This window comes from Myodes glareolus, chromosome 4 (assembly GCF_982192425.1).
Source record: "Myodes glareolus chromosome 4, mMyoGla1.1, whole genome shotgun sequence".
In the NCBI taxonomy this organism is placed as follows: domain Eukaryota; kingdom Metazoa; phylum Chordata; class Mammalia; order Rodentia; family Cricetidae; genus Myodes; species Myodes glareolus.
In genome coordinates, this window is record NC_142029.1 from 111,523,373 (window position 1) to 111,541,333 (window position 17,961).

At 40.4% G+C, this 17,961-nt stretch overlaps 1 protein-coding gene across 2 annotated transcripts in view; it reads right to left on the reverse strand.

Moving 5' to 3' along the window:
- Positions 1–17,961, reverse strand: part of Sesn3 (sestrin 3) — a 64,677-nt gene that overhangs the window by 13,433 nt on the left and 33,283 nt on the right. The window contains exons 1-6 of one of the 2 annotated variants that reach the window (XM_048433610.3): positions 12,603–12,667; positions 12,262–12,327; positions 9,931–10,128; positions 8,145–8,327; positions 5,834–6,070; positions 3,953–4,127 (exon numbers count right to left, since the gene is read on the reverse strand). In XM_048433610.3, coding sequence (XP_048289567.1) covers positions 3,953–4,127; positions 5,834–6,070; positions 8,145–8,327; positions 9,931–10,038 — 703 coding nt within the window. In that variant the 5' untranslated portion in view covers positions 10,039–10,128; positions 12,262–12,327; positions 12,603–12,667. Of the gene's footprint in view, positions 1–3,952; positions 4,128–5,833; positions 6,071–8,144; positions 8,328–9,930; positions 10,129–12,261; positions 12,328–12,602; positions 12,668–17,961 lie in introns of those variants that run through there. The other variant, XM_085689912.2, reaches the window with a different exon arrangement.

Sequence of the window (17,961 nt, forward strand, 5' to 3'; positions counted from 1 at the left end):
GAGGAAAGCCCTGTATGAGGGCTTATGTGTAATACGAACTCATAACCTCTGATTTGCCTACAGTCCAGGCTCCATTCAAAGAACGTTAGTACAGCAATGGTTTTCAAAGCATTGGCTCTCGACTCAAAGAAGTCATGCTTCTCTTTCATCCACCCATCACACCATAACCAAATGACAAAACCCAACCAAGAACATCTGTGGCACTGAACTGTTAGCTTCCCTAGCCCCTGGGTCACTGGATTCATTTGCAAGCGCTAACACTGTACTTGTCTGTCAAAGGACTCCCTTTGTCTTTGATACTAGTCACTGTTTTGCTCATTTTAAACATTCTAATTTTAAATTACAATTTAAACATTCTAATTTTAAATTACAATTTAAATATTCTAATTTTAAATCATCACAATTTTAAACATGCTAATTTCAAAATAGTTAACTAACCATATCAAAGTGAGCCCCAGGAGAAACCTTATAACTTAGAATTAGCAGCAGACAAGAGCTGTTTTCTAAGCAATCTGTCCATATAAAAGGATGTATGAAGGTCCCTTGACTGTTTACAGTTTACTACACTTGGGTCTTAAGTGATCTTCCAATGTCCACATGGAAAAGGCTGGACCTGTAGGAGGTCAAGCCTCCTGTGAGGTGTTTAGGTGGTTAGGGTTTCCTTAAAAGTGACTGTAGGACCTTGGTGTCTTCCTGGACTTGTGTTATCACAGATCCAAAACAATGGGCCAGCCAATCACAGGCTGATGTCTAAAAGGCCAGGCAATCACAGGCTGATGCCTAATCCAGCAGCTCTGCACAAGCTGGACTGATCATTTTAGTATTTGTAAGAGTCACAAAGAACTGACTGACACTATTCTTTCTAGATTTACCTTGAAGGATTACAAATACTACTCTGGTAATCAACAGCCTGAAATTATTTCGGATTTTACCTAAACAAATATTTAAGTATGTTCTAAAAGGAAACAGCATTTTAAACACACACACACACACACACACACACACACACACACACATAATTTTCTTGGGTTTTTTGTTTGTTTTTGTTTTGTTTTTTTGAGACAGGGTCTCTCTATTACGTCTGTCTGTATACAGCTTTCAGACAATAGATAGGTAGTTAGCAGTGTGATACAGAAGACACTCCACTGTAGTAACACAGTGGTTCTCTCATAAAGGTAATATGAATACAATAAACATGCCTTCTTCAGAATTAAAGACTCTTATAGTCGACTCTTCCTTACATGGAATCAGGGAATTTTGTCATATTAATACTTTTTAAAATAGGAAAAAATTAATTTCTACTTTCATTCTAAAATTGATAAATATTTATTTGTATGTATGTATGTATGTATGTATGTATCTATCTATCTATCTATCTATCTATATCTATCTATCTGAAACTCAATTATCCACTGTACAGGATCATTATGGCAAATTTGGTACTGATATGGTTAATGATAAAAAATACAATGGAATGACTGATATATGATATGGCCTTATTTATTTAAATCAGAATGTAGCAGCTGGAGAGATGGATAAGCTGTTAAGAGTACTTGTTTCTTCTCTGAGGACCTGGGTTCAATTCCTGGCACCCACATGGCAGTTTACAACCACCTGAAACTCCAGTTCCAGGTGATCCAATGTCCTCTTCTGACCTCCTCTGGTACCAGACATACATGCACACATTACACACACACACACACACACACACACACACACACACACACACATATGTGTGTGTGTGTATGTATACACAGACAGACAGACAAAACACTAATATACATAAAATAAATCTAAAAAAATATTTTAAATAAGAATATAATTTTTGAAATAGGTTCAAGATTTCTTTAGTTAAAAATTCTAACAGGTTCAAGATTTTTTAGTTAAAAATTATCTTTAAGTAGTCTGTGTAAGGGTTCAAGAAGTCTACTTGGAGCCAGGTGTGGTGGCATATGCAGCACTCCAAATGCAGGTTTCTGAGTTCAACGTTAGCCTGGTCTATAGAGTAAACTCAGGGCCATACAGAGAAAGCCTGTCTTGAAAAGAAAAAAAGGAGAAGTCTACTTGCAACCTAAAAGATATTTCTATTATTTCAAAACACCATAAAGAGGTAAAGTATTTATATCTTACAAGCTCTGGTGATCTTAAAGAAACAGAAATATTAGAGTACAGAGATATTAACTCTAATAGCACTGTCTGTCTTTTCAAACAGTGCTCTACCAGCAAGGCTCCCCACTGCAGTATTAACACACCAGCAACGTTCCCCCACTGCAGTATTAACACACTAGCAATGCTACCCACTTCAGTATTAACACACCAGCAAGGCTCCCCGCTGCAGTATTAACACACCGGCAATGTTCTCCCACTGCAGGATTAACACACTAGCAAGGCTCCCCACTGCAGTATTAACACACTATCAACGTTCCCCCGCTGCAGCATTAACACACCAGCAACATTCCCCCGCTGCAGTATTAACACACCCACTGCATTACTCTCCTTTTTTCCCTCACTTTTTTCTCTGTATTTTTTCATTTCTTTGTTAATGTCTGGAATTTAGTTAACTGCAATACACCCAATTCATTTCTTAGTTTCTGACTCAAGCTCCCTGTGAGACATGGATAATATCACACACTGTGCTCTAGCTTAAGGCTCCCTCCTGGCCTCTTCTCTGCTCTTGTGTACTGTGCAAAGGTCTCTGGACTGAAAGGCGGCTCTCATTTAAGAGCACTGGGTACTCTTGATGAGGAGCTCGGTTTGAACCCCAGCACAGACATGTGGGTCACAACCATTCACAACTCCAGTTCCAGGGGATCAGTGACCTCTATGGGCACCACGCACACATGTGATATACATATATACATGTGGGGAAAACACACACACATAAAGCAAATCTAAAATTTAAAATGATCAAGAAAAAGACAAAAGGCACACTGTTCTTCTGCAGCACTTCTGAGTTGGCATACATGTCACAGCAGCACAGTTCCCAGAGCTTAGACGACACCTTTGAAGGCTTGTGTTTATCCTGTCTATGCTGCTGAGTAATAGTTACTATAGCCTGCTCTATACCTTTAGAGATGGAATTGGAAAGTTGCCTTACTATTCAAAAATTCCTTAAGAGTATAAGAAAAATTTAGTTTTACATTTATTTATATAACTGTGTATGTGCATAGGTGTATGCAGTCCATGGAGGATGTGTGGAGGTCAGATGAGAGCCTGCAGGAGTAAGTTCCAGTCTTTCACCATGAGGTCTCAGGGTCAAACTCAGACTGTTAGGTTTGGTGACAAGTACTGTTGAGCCATCTTGCTGATCTCAGCAACTGATCTGCTTTGAATATGTATCCAGAATCAGGACAAGAGCCCTACATATCTGTCTCAGGATTAGTGATAGCCATGTGCTGTGTAACAACACTTTATTTAGTCAAAGACTGAATGCATATATGAAGGTGGTTCCTCAAGATGACACTGGATCTAGAAAATTCCTATAGCCTGTGACACTACAGCTAGCACACTGCAGTCTCAAGCATGTCACACTTGAGGTGACAACACTATGAACAGACCTGGCGCCCTGCCAGCCACACAGCAGATACCATGATATAACACAAAATAGAGCCACAGATTTATGTATTTCCTATCTGTACTTCTCGTGCTATTGTTGAACACACCCCATTCACTTATCAAACAGGTACTGTCGAATATCATGCCATGTTCTGATGGCAATAGCTGTACACTCTTCGTGTTCAGAAGGTGCACCATCTAAGTGTGTGAAAGTGCACTCCATAGTGTCTGCATAACTGCAGGTTTCTCAGAATGCACCCCACTGTTGCTGAAGCAGGTGTGCATGGGGTAAAAGAAAGATGGTAGCAGACTCATCTTTATGTAGTTGTATGGAAAATACTAAAGGCTGGTGGTTAATAGTCTCTGAACAACTAGCCAAGAGCAAGGAAGAACACACCTGAGTGAGGAAATGAATGGAAAGTCTCTCCAGGGACCACAAAGAGACTTTCTTTTGTTTCTTTCTCAAAACGCGTGGTCATTTCTTCCTGAGTCGTCTCTCCATCTTCCCTGTCTTCCTGAAGCCTTTTCATCCTTTCCATTAAGGCTTCTAGCTCACCGAGTGAGTCCACAATCTGGAAGAACAAGACAATGTTGGTGCTATGGCACTACAGACTGCTCCAGGAAGCCCCTCCTTCTCCAACTCTACTATAGCATGCACAAAGGACAGTTATTTTGGCTGCAGCAGAGATACTAGCCAAATGATATGAACTTTTAATTGGCAGAAATATTTTAAATATGGCTAGGGTAGGCAAGTATATAGAGATAGAAGGCAGATGAGTGACTGCCATGGGCTACACATGGGAGAAGAGGATGTGTGTATGTGACGCTAATGGCTATGGAGTTGCTTTTTATACTGCAGTAACATCTTAAAATTTATTGTTGCCAAACTCTGTGATCATCCTTACAAGTAGTTGGTTGTACCCTTTTAATGGGTAAATTGGGTGAAACGTGATTGACATTTCATTGAAGCTATTTAAAAAAATAACTTGAGTTTTTCACTAACTTCACAGCAATTATATGACATACTCAAATATTTTCAGATGTATGAGTTTGCTTCAGTTATAAATACAAAAAAATTATAGGTGTGTGTGTGTGTATAAATACAGAATTTTAGTGTTTGGTATATGCTGTCTCAAAACTTCTCCTTTCTGCCTCCTAAGATGTATTTCCCTCAGTTGTCGAGCACCCTACAGACAGGTGTTGTGCAAGGGTTTGACTTTAAAGGTCTGTGATACTGGCTGTATCAATGCTCAGTTTTGTTATTCTAACAACATCACTTTGCTTAAGGTGCTAAGAAAGGTGTAGGAAATCCAAAGAAGGGTACAGACATCATGTATACCAAGAAATTAAGGTCAAGAAGTCACCTTGGCCACAAAGATATTCAGAAGCACATTTAAGAAGAGAAAAATAGTCTAATGATAAATTTCAGTATGGTTTTCCACTGTCAGTGGAAAGGTGAACTCTGTAAACAAGGGTGTATGTTTAAAGAAGAAAGCTTAGAGTCTTCTTGGTTATAGTGTCTTCAGAGTGATAACAACTTAAAAATTCATATATGGGTGGGCAAAGGCATTATATAATAAAGCCCTAAAGTTAAAAAAAATAGTCAAGGTGGCTGGAGAGATGGCTCAGTAGTTAAGAGCATTGCCTGCTCTTCCAAAGGTCCTGAGTTCAATTCCCAGTAACCACATGGTGGCTCACAACCATCTGTAATGAGGCCTGGTGCCCTCTCCTGGACTGAAGAAAGAATACTGTATACATACTAAACAAATAAATAAAATATTTAAAAAAAATAGTCAAAACTTCAGGTACTGATGAAACTTTTACAATGCTAACAGCATCTTTCAAGTAGGTAATATTTTCTCTGGTCACAGTGCACTCTCTCTGGATAATATCAGCAAGAAGTTTCCAAGAGAAATGATGTGGGGCTCCCCTGCCACTGATTGATGGGGAGGCTGCTTCGGCCTAAGGCAGGGTGGAGTGGAGCTAGGTGGGAGGACCAGCTGGAGATGTGGAGGGAAGTGGGCAGAGTCAGGGAGAAGCCATGTAGCTGCTGAAGGAGAAAGATGTCGCTGCCAGAAACTTTTGAATAAGCCACAGCCTCGTAGAGATTAATACAGATTAATAGAAACGGGTTCATTTAACATGTAGGAGTTAGTTAATGAAAAGCCTGAGCTAATATGCCAGTGTTATAACACTGTTTCTGTGTAATTACTCAGATCTGGGTGTCCGGGAAACAAACAAGCAGGTTCCAGCTACAGAGAAGCAGTTGAGTACGAACCCCAAAGTTGTTGCCCCCCAGGGACGCATTCTCGATGCTGTTGTCATTAGCCAGATCACACACGCAGAAGCTGTTCACTGAGATTAATCTGAAACTGTTGGAGATTCCCGGCTCTCTCTCTGGGTTGATGCCACTACCAAAAACAAAGCTGGCCAGAGCGTGATAGTGAGCCAGGAGGACCACGGCGTGCACTAGCTCAGGCAGGGACCAATTGTTTTCTCCAGTTTTGACAAGTTTCTGAAATGAGAATATGAGCCAAGGTCAACATGAAAACCAGAGGAAGCCACAGTCTCACATGCTCACTTGCAGTCATGTTAACTAAAACTTCTTTTAGAATGTTTCACACATTAGATAGGCCTTTGGTCACACGATGCCATGTGCAAACTACCAAAGCCTTGCAACATGTGGTGGCATCGCCTATAATAAATACTGTACTACAGCACTGTAACATTAATAGGATGTTAAGATAATCAAGAAACATTAAAGCTGGAAGTGGCTTTGACAATTTCTACCAAAGCCATTCATTTTCAGGCATTTTAGATACTCTGTCCCAAAGTCACGTGAAGATCCGGTTTAACAAGATAGCTGTTGATTTCCCTCTAGACAGCATTTGGTAGAGACCTCCACCTCCCCGTTCCGCAGGATGGAAAGTGACTGTCCACTGGAGTAAGAACTTATGACATGTCAGTACACTTTTTCATATGCTATTTCATTTGGCCTCTATTTATAGCCACAATTAAATCCAATTAAAAACAATACCATGTAATACCCAATATTAGCTACCAACCTGACTGTGTCTGCAGACAACTACAAGCCAGTCACTAGCACTTCAGTGAATAATTTTCCTGATTATATTACTTGAAAGCCCACTCCAAAAGAGGATCAGGTCCTGAACTGGATAAAAGTAGAGGAAAGCTAGCTGAGAATGCATGCATTCTCTCTCTGTTCCTGACATGTGGATGTGCATGCTGCTTCAAGATCCTGTCTTCACTTCCCTGCAATGATTAATGGACTGCAACTTGGAATTGTAATTTACAATAAATCTTTTCTCTCATAGGTTGCTTTTTGCAGGATTAACTCCCAAGGGTGAATTTCACCAATACTCCACAGAGACTCCTTTCCATCAGTTCAGTATTCATTCACACAGGTAATGCTGTTCTTTTCTCTATTAAAAAAAATCATCTTTATATGACCACAGCCTTAGACATATATTTTTCTGCTTTTCAAATCTGACATTTTTGACATGTTCATTTTTCATGAGGCTACACTGTTACACTATTTTTAAAGCACAGGTACAATTGTAATGCACCTAACTATTTCATTTCTGAATTGATGTCAGATTGTTCTTCTGTTTTCTCTTCAGTTACCTGCTACAATGAATAGCTTCTTTGTGCTCCAGCTCCTGTCAAGCCCTGGAGCGATCCACACTGTTCACTCGTCTTTGAAATGTTGGCTTGTCCTGCCTGTGCCCAGTCCTCTCTCCTTAGTCCCCCTCAACTGTCACTATGTCCTCCCTATCTGAGGACCATCCTATCAATTCTCTGACGGACTAACACACTATGAAATCAGAATATAGGCCTAGAACCGTGCTATGCTCCATAGAGTCCAAAAGTTACCAAAATCTAATATTAAAAAATAGAAACAGAGTGCTTGCTTTAAAAACCTGACAGTGGTATTAGCAAATTACATGTGTATTTGTAAGCAAGTATCTGAGACAAAGGTAAGGCTTCTTCTGCATTGAACTCTGCTGGGCAGCACTGTGTCTGAGGAAGTAACTAAGTGTCTGAGATGGAGATGTCTATTTCTTATCTGGCCAGTAATTCCCACACCAGCTGGAAGTCACTTCTGATTTATAAAAACCATTTCTTTATGAGTCTTAAATTATGAAATGTTAAAACTACTGAAGGATTTAGAACTCAGAGATCTTCCAACTTTATGGAATTTACTAACTAAAGGGCACATATCACTGACAATATAGTCAGAAGCAGGACATCCTTGATACTAGTGGATTTGGATCTATTATCTCCTTGACAACAGAAGCCAACTTTTCTCAGTCAGACACCAAAGCACAAGTTCAGGCCAATGAGCAACGCTTATAGAGGATCAATTTTTATTTGCACTTAAATGAAACCCACTGAATTTCTAATTCTTTTATGTAAGTAATACAGCATCTCTTATTTCTCCGGTTACTAATATATAGGTGTTTAGAATTAAGTCCTTATACATATACACATGTATAATGAAAAAGATGCTATGAATAAACTCTCAAACTTCAAGCGTAACTCAGAACCTGTATAGAAACACCCAATACCTGAATGTGCTCTTTCGTGATCAGCCAGGGCCGGTGTGCCAGCAACTTGTTAATTTCATTAAGATTTCTCAGTCGTTGTGGTACATATTCTAAGCCATTCAGCCACTCAGCAATCCCTCCAGTCTTTAAAAATTCATCCACATGCATGTTTATCAGGTAGGAACACTGGTGTCTGGCTGCAGCCTAAAGCACAGAAACAAGCTTCCTGAGAACAGTCGTGAGCAGGTCTTTCCACAGTGAGTAATGCAGATGGAGCCAATTCAGATTTCACTCAGTAGTTCTTTCCTCACAAAATCTTCCCTCAGAACTGTTTACCACACTGTTGTTGCAGATTCTTGAGTCAATAATGAGGCGGATATGCAGTTTTCAAAGCAAATACCAAATACTTGTCACATGAAGTCAACGACTTCCTCCTGAGTTTGGTGGACACAGAGCAGCAGCTACACTAGCTATTTTCAGGAAACACACAGGCACGGGGCAAGTCTGCCATGGGGAAGATACGGTACGTTCCATCTAAAGTTCAGGAGCTTCTAGGAATGTGTATCCTAATCAGGAATCTGGCTTATATGAGGACTTCCCTCATCTTCCCGTACTATGAATGGAGCAGTCACCTCTGAACTCAGGGATGGGCTTAGATACCGCCATCATGGATCCTCTCTTTATGTAGTCAATGTCAGCTGAGTGCTGTCAATGGGACACTCATGTGAAGGACGGCTGCTGCTTGTAAAAACTCTATTTTATTCTTTCCAGTCTCTGTATCTCAGCTCCGTCTTAGGGAGTGAGCATTCTCAGTCTGCTTTCAGCCTTGCTGTCATTGAAAACTTGTGTTAAAGTCACAGTTCATCAAGTTCATGTCAGAACGCACAGAATGCTGCTTTTTTGTTCAGCTCGGTGACGCTCTCCTGGACAGGGCAGCTCTGCTGGCTGCTGCCTTTACCTTTCCACACACAGCAGCATGGGCTCATGCCCCCACTCTCTTCCCCACTGGCTGACTCAGTAGAGCACAGCTTCTCCCGTCCTCCTACTGCTCTAGGACCTCCACCACAGCTCCCTGCCCCGGCCCTTGACTTGCAGATAGCATGGACTAATGAGCCACAAGGTCCACACTTAGAAGTGCTGTGATCCACTCAGTAAGTCTTCTCTTATACAGATCTGTCACTAGTGACAACTGGAACTTTTCTCCTACTCCATACCAACGATCATCTTCATGTACAAGATGACTAAAGAAAATGCCTTCAATCAGCTTATGCAGAAAAAGACCCCAAGAATAACAGCAAAACTAGACCCAAAATCCATCTTTAATCATAAGAAACTAAACATGAAAATAATTCCACTGAAGGTTAAACAAGAAATACTCAGCATATTAAGTGACTTAAAGCAACTCTGAATGTATCCAAGGGATATGGCATTCAAAAAGCCAGAGGCTTCTTCAGTTATGCCCCATGTAACTATACTCAGCTTCACATGCATGCACATATAAACATACATATATGCACACACACATACATACATATACATACACACCCCTCAACAGATACACACACAACCATATATGTATACACTCACACACACATCCCATACATATAGTCTCACACTCATATACATATTAACCCACACACCCCCAAACATTCACATGCACACACACACATTCCACACATTCACATACACAGTCTCTTAACAGGCACACTCACTCACACTTCTCCCCCAAACACATACCTTAGAAGGGACACAGAATATGGGGAACCTAGTTAATGACGGCAGGGAGTAGTGGGAAGTAAGCACCTACCATGATGGCAATGTAGTGCCTGTCTGGGAGGGGAAGGGGGCCATCCATGCGCAGCATGTAGAACTGGCTCCGCAGGAAAGATTCCAGGTACTGAGTGTGCAAGCTCATCACTTGTGTGATGTTGTCCAGGCGACCAGACGTAGAGTACTCTTCCACAAGAAAGTTTGTCCGTTCATCCACCGTGTCTGCTTGGACAACCTATTAACCAAGAGCAGAGACTGTCGTGACTACTGTGATGGAAAGAGAGCTTTGCTTTCCGCGGACTCTGCCTACCGGAGAAATACATATTCATCTGATGCTAACAGACCCTGAAATTATGCAGCTGCTCATACTAGAAACAGAAATTTAAAAAGAGAAAGCACCATTCAGTTTTGGCTTTGGTACCACAATTTATTAAACAACAAATGGTAAGTTATCAAACATTAAACACGCAGCTATAAAGCTGAGGGAAGAAGCCTCCATCTGTCTTTGCAGGCAAGCAGACAGACTCCAGAGCCCATTGCCTGGCCATTGTCACACAAATGTAGCAAGGCAAATCCAGCAGCATTTGGTCACATGTATTTGCAGGCTACTTTCATCAACTGACAAAGAAAATTATTTGCATTATTTTGGACAAATATCTGATCCTTTGTTGTTTTTGCTAGTCAATATTTTTAACATCTTTATGAAATCTTTTTTTGAGATACAGGAACATATAATGACTTGTGGGAAAATATTAGTTGAAAATTAATACGGACACTAGATTCCATCATTGCTAGTTTAAGCCTAACATAGTAATTACTAAAAACAAGGCATGACAATAGAACTTACATCCTCCATCTAGGGACCAAAGAACTTTTTCAAAATAGATGGTAATAGACAGCCATACACTCCATGCCAGGTTGGTGTCACACACCCAGTTGGCTGTGGCAGTGTGAAGAGCTTGTTAATCTTGTGAAAAGATGCAGCTCTGTGGGAATGGATGGATACCAAGATGACCCCATCACTGGCTAAGTTCCCATTTGTATTTTTGAGCTATACTTTTAGATGTAGATGAATATGCTTCTCAGTTTTAGAGATAAGGAAGCAGATTCTGGATGTAAGTCAACGTTGTACATCTAGTTCATAGCAAAGGGTGTGACTAGGTCTGTGAAGTCCAAAGTGATGCCCCTTAAAGACTCACTGCTCTCTCCAGAACTGGCTTCACAGTTCCTTTTACCCCTGGGGGAGTGCACATTATACAAAGGAAGTGTTTGTGGATAAATACTTAAATGGAGTATATCTGAAAGTGGAGCTATGAAGAAATGCTAGTTACACTGGCATAAACACAAAAGGCAACTTCACTTCAGCTCATTATGGAACCCCGGGTACTCTCACTTGCCTGTTGGGTCAACTAGAGGGACTGAGCGAATGGTTGAGAGAAATAATAGGCTCCAAACCCAAATATAATTAGGGCTAGAATATTCTATTTTTTATTTGCTTTCTCTATAAGTTTCTGAGTTCTCCCTGGGTGTTGACAATATATCACTAGATTCATGTGCTGCTCCACATCCTAAGAACGTAGCGCACATGCATCAGGCCGCCATCCACAGTGCAGCCCTGAGCTGTGCATCCAGGCACATGCACAGCAGCGCCTCTTGTACAGAAGCTGCCCCCTCTGAGAGCTAGAGATGCAGCACGGTCACTTTACTTTTTGATTCAATGAGAAGGTCATTGAAGCAGGAACAGGAAGTGAAGTAAAGGCACCACCCTAGACATCCACAGACAAAGACAGTTGTGCACACCAGGGAACAGCAGCTAGGAGACAACTGCATCCATGTGCACTGGACACCCACAAGCAGACAAGTAAGTCCTTAACAGTGGTCTTCAGCCTGATGACAGCCCAGAGGCATCACCAAGACCCTGACCTCACTGTCATCACCCACAATGCCTACCAACAAAATAGGTGCAAACCTTACTCTGTACCACTGCCTTGCACTTACCATCTTGTTACCAAACCCTCACCAAAGACACACAGTTGTTAGAGAGTTTGTGGTATCCTGTCAATCAACCTTATAAATGAGCAAAAAGAGTAACTACCAGCAATGAAGTCATTGTCTTGTCTTTTAAAGTTACATTTCATTTCAAAATATCTTTCTATCCCAATTACATGATTTAAGTACTGTGAAATGCTGGTCTCTTTAAACACAAAAACTTTAAGATTTTCTTAGTGAATCTGAAAAAAACAACACATTTTTCTGACATGAATAACACATTAAATAGCAAAACACATCTTCTACTTTTACATGAAAATATGGATGCAGTTTTAGTGAGTTTCAGACTAGACAATGTATTAAACACAAATGAACTTACTTCCTTCTCTGGAATAAAGGCACTTGGTCCTCTTGTTAGGGGTTGAGACACTCTGATTCTTTTATCCTGTTTGTAAAAGAAAAGTTCAATGTGTTATGATAACTTTCCCGGAAAATTTGATTGGTAGACAAGGACAGCCAATGCACTACAATAAATGAGCAAGTCAACACAATTACGTAACTCCGAAGAAGTTTGGGGTCAGGTCAAAGAAAATTCAGAGCAGCACTGGTTGTGTAGCTGTGAGATAAAAGGACAGACTCCTACCACAGTGCTGGGAGAGACTCAGTCATCAGAGATCATTTTACAATTGAAAGCTATTAACCTCTACAGTAAATTCATACCTGTCCTTACACTGCAACAGTACGACATTGTTGAAGAATATTAATATTTTTTGTTCTCACTTAAGTTTCTTTATGATTTATCATGAAGATTCTAATGAGTTTGCTCCCTTCTCCACGAGCAAGCCTGGGTGCAGAGAACAAAGAGGTCTCTTGAATTCCTCATCTACAACACTTGGGGGAAATGACCACGTGATTGTCTACAATAAAGGTAACACTCTGAGTTAAGAACCACATAAAACTATGGGTGACAGCATAAAAGTTACAAAGACTGAGCAGGAATGATGAATGCAGGCCTTGTGCCTATTAGAAAAGTTTGTCGAGCTTTCAATACCACGAACCCTGCTGAGGAAACTTGACGCTAAGAAAGTAACTCAGGTGGCTCCTTACCTGAAAGTAACAGAACCTTTCTAAATGAGCCTACAGTAAGAGCCAGACAAATGGAAACTGAATGGTAGCCCATGGGTTTATACCTGGGTATAATTGTTCTGTCCAAACCGAATTAAGGCTAATTAGCATACATTAACAATTTCTCAGGACTATACAGTAGAGTTACATGAACATGATGCAATCAGAGAGCCAGGAGAAACAAAATGTCACTCAAACGCAGATGCAAGAGGAAAGAAAAGGAAAGCCCTGGGTGGGTATCAACAGAGAAACCAGTGGTGTTGCTATGGATTTCTGGAAAAAAGTAAAGCTTAAACAAGGTCGTTTATATTCATTCTCTCCCTTCCTCCCTCCCCTTGTTAGGAGGTAACTTTAGTCTTTTTTGTTTCTAACAAATAAAAGAGCTTACCAAACACAAATAGTTATTTAAATCCTTTAAGTCCCTTACTTCATTAAGAAGCAGTTTTAAAACAAATTGGCAAAAGTAGGCAGTTGGGTATTCAACAGTGATTTCTTTGAGAGCCTAATTGGATATTGTGATAGGCCGAGGAGAGGAGTAAGAAAATAGACTTAGCCCCAACCATTCTGAGCGTGGCACACACTCTCCATCAACTGTCAGTGTTCTAGCAAAATGTGTATGTCACATGACAACTGTAAGCTGCTTAAGTTTCCAAACAAGCAACACATCTAGATCACAAAGCAATGCCGTAATTCCCAGTCGATTGCTCAAGGACATGGAGGATGGCACATGAACTGGATTAACTCAGAATTTCTCATACTGGTACTTCTGTCTACACTGACTATAATCTAATTTGTCTAAAAAAAAAAGAATCCAAAATAGAAGATATATGTTTCCCTAGCTCCCCTCTGCAAATGACAACAGATAAAATGTCAAGACATTGTGGTAGTGACACCTGTTTGAGACTAGCCTAGGTTATATAGCCATCTTGTCTCTAGAAACACAAAACAAAACAAAACACAAAACCCAATGCATCCCACTGTCTGTAGACTTTCATGAACTATAATGAGGAAAGCAACTTCCTGGATAACTAGCCATTTCCAATAAACAAACAAAGCACCTAAGGAACTGATATAAGGGAGAAAACCAAGTTTGGAGAGTAAAAAATGTAAGTATGGTGATAAATGAACACTGTAAAAGAAGAAAATACACAAAATTCAGAGAAGTTCAGAAAAATATAGGGTACAAAAAATACACATACCCTTACTACGGTTATAATGTATTTATAAAAATCATGAGTTAATACATTAATCAACCTAATTCACCTTTAAATTTTTTAAACTTTTACTTTGCTTACAAAAGCACTTTCTGGAACAGACAACATTTAAATATAACCTGTGTTTTTATTGTAATGTAACTACAGGATCATGCATGCAGCTCAACACAGTATCATTTTTAACCCACTACTAAGAAGGCAGACATACATGCAGTTAACTACACCATTTGCCTCACACTGGCAGGCACACACAGCAGCTGGGACAAGAGTGTTAGCAGCCATCATCTACCTCACTGTTCCAGCTACATGCAGGTGTGCACTTCACTCCTGAGTAATGCTGGCACGAACATCCTTATATCAAAAGACCTGTGGTGTAGGCCATAAGATCTGGCATAGTTTCTACTACAAGATGAATTCTGGGGATTAGACTGTAATTAACCTTAAAAGAGTTACATACTGCTATGGAAAATAAAGATGCCCATTTTTATCACCTGAGAAAATGTCCACATAGCACACTCATTTCAAAAGTAGAAATGTGCTTGGGTCCTTTTATTGTATGCTTATTTGAGTACCAAGTTCATAAACAAAGCTGAGGATCAGATCTATATTTGCAATGTCACTCTGGGGGTAACACCACATCTGGGCCATAGAGAGGAAATTAGTAGAGGTCTGGAGAGACTCCATGAGAGATGGTGTAGTTTTACCTGAAGGCACTGTCTTTTCAATAAATTGAATGGAGAGCTAACAGCATTTTCTTTCTTTTCTCAGACACATACATACATACATACATACATACATACATATATATATATATGTATGTGTGTGTAGCTATTACACATATATAGTATGTAACAATGTATACATATGTAAATATACCTACAGGTACATGTGTACTTTGTGTATATGCTTGGTCTTGCTATGTACCTCTAGCTGGCCTGGAACTGCACAGTGTGGACCAGGTTGAACCTGCAGCAGTCTGCCAGCCTCTGCCTCCTCTTAGACTAACTACAGTTACAAGTGTGAGTCATTGCCTTCCCTCAGCTGCGCCCTCTAACTGGTACCGCTTTTGAAGCCACCACTCCGTCCAGCTTCTGCATGGGACAGACTTCCTGGGGTTTCCCTGCTGCAGCAAATGGCTGCTGTATACATTTCTAAAAGGCTGAAAGCCAATTATAAAAATGGTCAATGCAGATCCTCAGTTTTACTCTCAAAAAAAAAAAAATTCTACCAGTCCCTTTTTATCACTGTATGCTTTAAGGTAAGATCAAATATAAGAGAAATAAAAAATCAAAATGGCCAAGAGATCTGCTTTCAACTACTAGAGTTTTAGTCAACGTTTCACCTTTCCTTGGCTTTTTCTTGGGTATCCGAAATACCAAAAACCAGCTTCCTACTTCATTCTTTAGGCTAACCATTCTAAAAGCCCAGGCTTTGGATGCTCATATGATAGGCACTGGCCACATTTAGTTAAATTTAAATAAGTTTAAAGCAGTTTCCATCTACACTGGTCACACTTCTAGAGTCTGACAGCCACATCTCACAAAGCTGCCAGGCGAGCCAGTTCTGGAATCACTGCAGAGGAACAGCCAGCACTGCTCTCCCCTCTTCCCTCGGCTCCGAGGATGTGTCTTGATTCTGAGAGTGTTCTGAACACAACTGCCCCTCTTTTAAGATCAACACCACATGGGATCTACCTTTAACTAGCATGTGCTATCAAACTGTGAGTGAGCGGCAGTGCAATGGCAGCCCTGTGAGCTAAGTCCTGAGAAACTGAAACTCTAAGCCTCCACCACAGCCAAGCTATCATCTACTACCAGACTCTCTTACAAGCAGTCTCCAGCAGACGCCTTCTCATAGCCTGATCAGTTCACACTAGCTCTCAGCTCTTCACTCACTCAGCTTCCACATGAACTCCACGGCCCACCAGGACACCTTTTCTAGATGCCCTCACATTTCTTTCACCACAAAGAATTCTCTCAAGTTAACATTCTCTTCCATGGCTTTCACTATCACACAAACAAATGTGACCCTAAATGCGACCATAACCTTTAACACTAGAGGATTGGGGGAGCTCAATAAACGACAAGGGCTTTAAAGGAAAAAGAACAAAAGACGTGACTCTGTATCTTCTCTAAGTGAGGAGTAAGTTCTCTGAAGTCCTTAAGTTGGCACTGGGGCATTCTGACACATTGTCAGATATGTTCAGTCTTTCATACTACAAAATGATTTTGTCATTTAGTAAGTCCATCCTGAAATTGCATGACTGAGTGACAAAGAAAAAACTCAATATTTTACCTGAGTTTACAATTTTCTGTTTTGTAGCTGTCTTTGATCACATGAGGCCCTGAGCTGCAGGCTAGACACATGTAAAAAATTCACATATTGAAAGTTATCTTTTATTCCAAAGACTTGATACTGGTAGGTCTCAGGGCACCACAGCAGCAGAGACCCTGCTCACACGCAGACAGTGCCAGTCCTCTAACTGTCTCTCAGTCATCAGTTTTTGCTCATGCTAAGGAAGATGTCAGCTCTCGGCTGTAGCTCCTGCCCTTGTTAAGAGGCCCTGGCATCACTTCCAGCTGACATATAAGGCTTGGGAGAAAACAAGGCATCATAGTTTCCTTCTGCCCATTTTCTCTCATGGGAGAAAAAAAAGCTACATGAAAACTTGGGTCATTCTATATTAAAGGGAAAATAACTTGCGGCTGTCCTAAATTCAAACTTTAATTACATTTATCTATTTATTCATATGTATGACAGGAGTATACACACCATGGTCTATATGCAGAGATCAGAGGATAACACTTGGGGGGTCAGTTCTCTCCTCCCACCAAGTGAGCCCCTGGACGAGACTCAGGTTGTTGGGTTTGGTAGCAAGAACTTTACCAGCTGAGCCATCTCATGGGCCCAGTTACATTAATTTTAAGGAAAAAACTGTCCTGGGTCCTTTTCTTTAACTATTTGTGATTAAGTTAATGACTTATTCTTGGACTTAAAAGCCTTTTATCATACCACGGCACTTACATCAATAATCTTGTTTAGCTTTTGTGAAAGTCACAGGAAGTAAACAGCCTAGAATTTTTCAAAGCTGCTCTGTCCATCACGGTGGCCATTAGCTTCACGGGCTGTTGGACTTTTAGTTGATTAATATTAAGTGATAGATTTAAAGCCTCAACTGCCTACCTATGTGCTCAAGATTCACGAGCAACATGGCAAGTGGGTTCCAAGCATGTGATTCTAGACCATTCCATCAGCACCAAAGGTTCTGTGGTACAGTAGGCAGTACTTCCCAGCACTGCCCTGACTTGAGGGCAATAGAAAGGTGGAAAACAGCTGTTTTCACAGGACTGAACCCAGCAAAACATGTACAAGTAGAGGGGGAAAAACAAGATGTAACTGGGAAAAATGTAAAACCAAGAAATTAACTAGCTAGAAAAGCTGGAAGATACCATTTCTCAGTCCTCATTTGTTAATAACTTTGAAACCACTAAAAATAAAGAGAAATTATCTATAATGCTGATTCCAGTGCTGGAAAACAATAGGGAGTATAAGGGTATATAAAGTGCTTAAAACAGAAGGAATCTAACTTGTGGCTTGTTTTCAAATATTTTAGACAACAGTCAAAATGTTCTTATTTTATCTATTAGATTCAACCATTTCAATCAAGAATGCACTGGCCATAAAATGGGGGCTATATTTTATGCCTGCCAGTCCTACATGCTTTGAGGGGCATTACAATA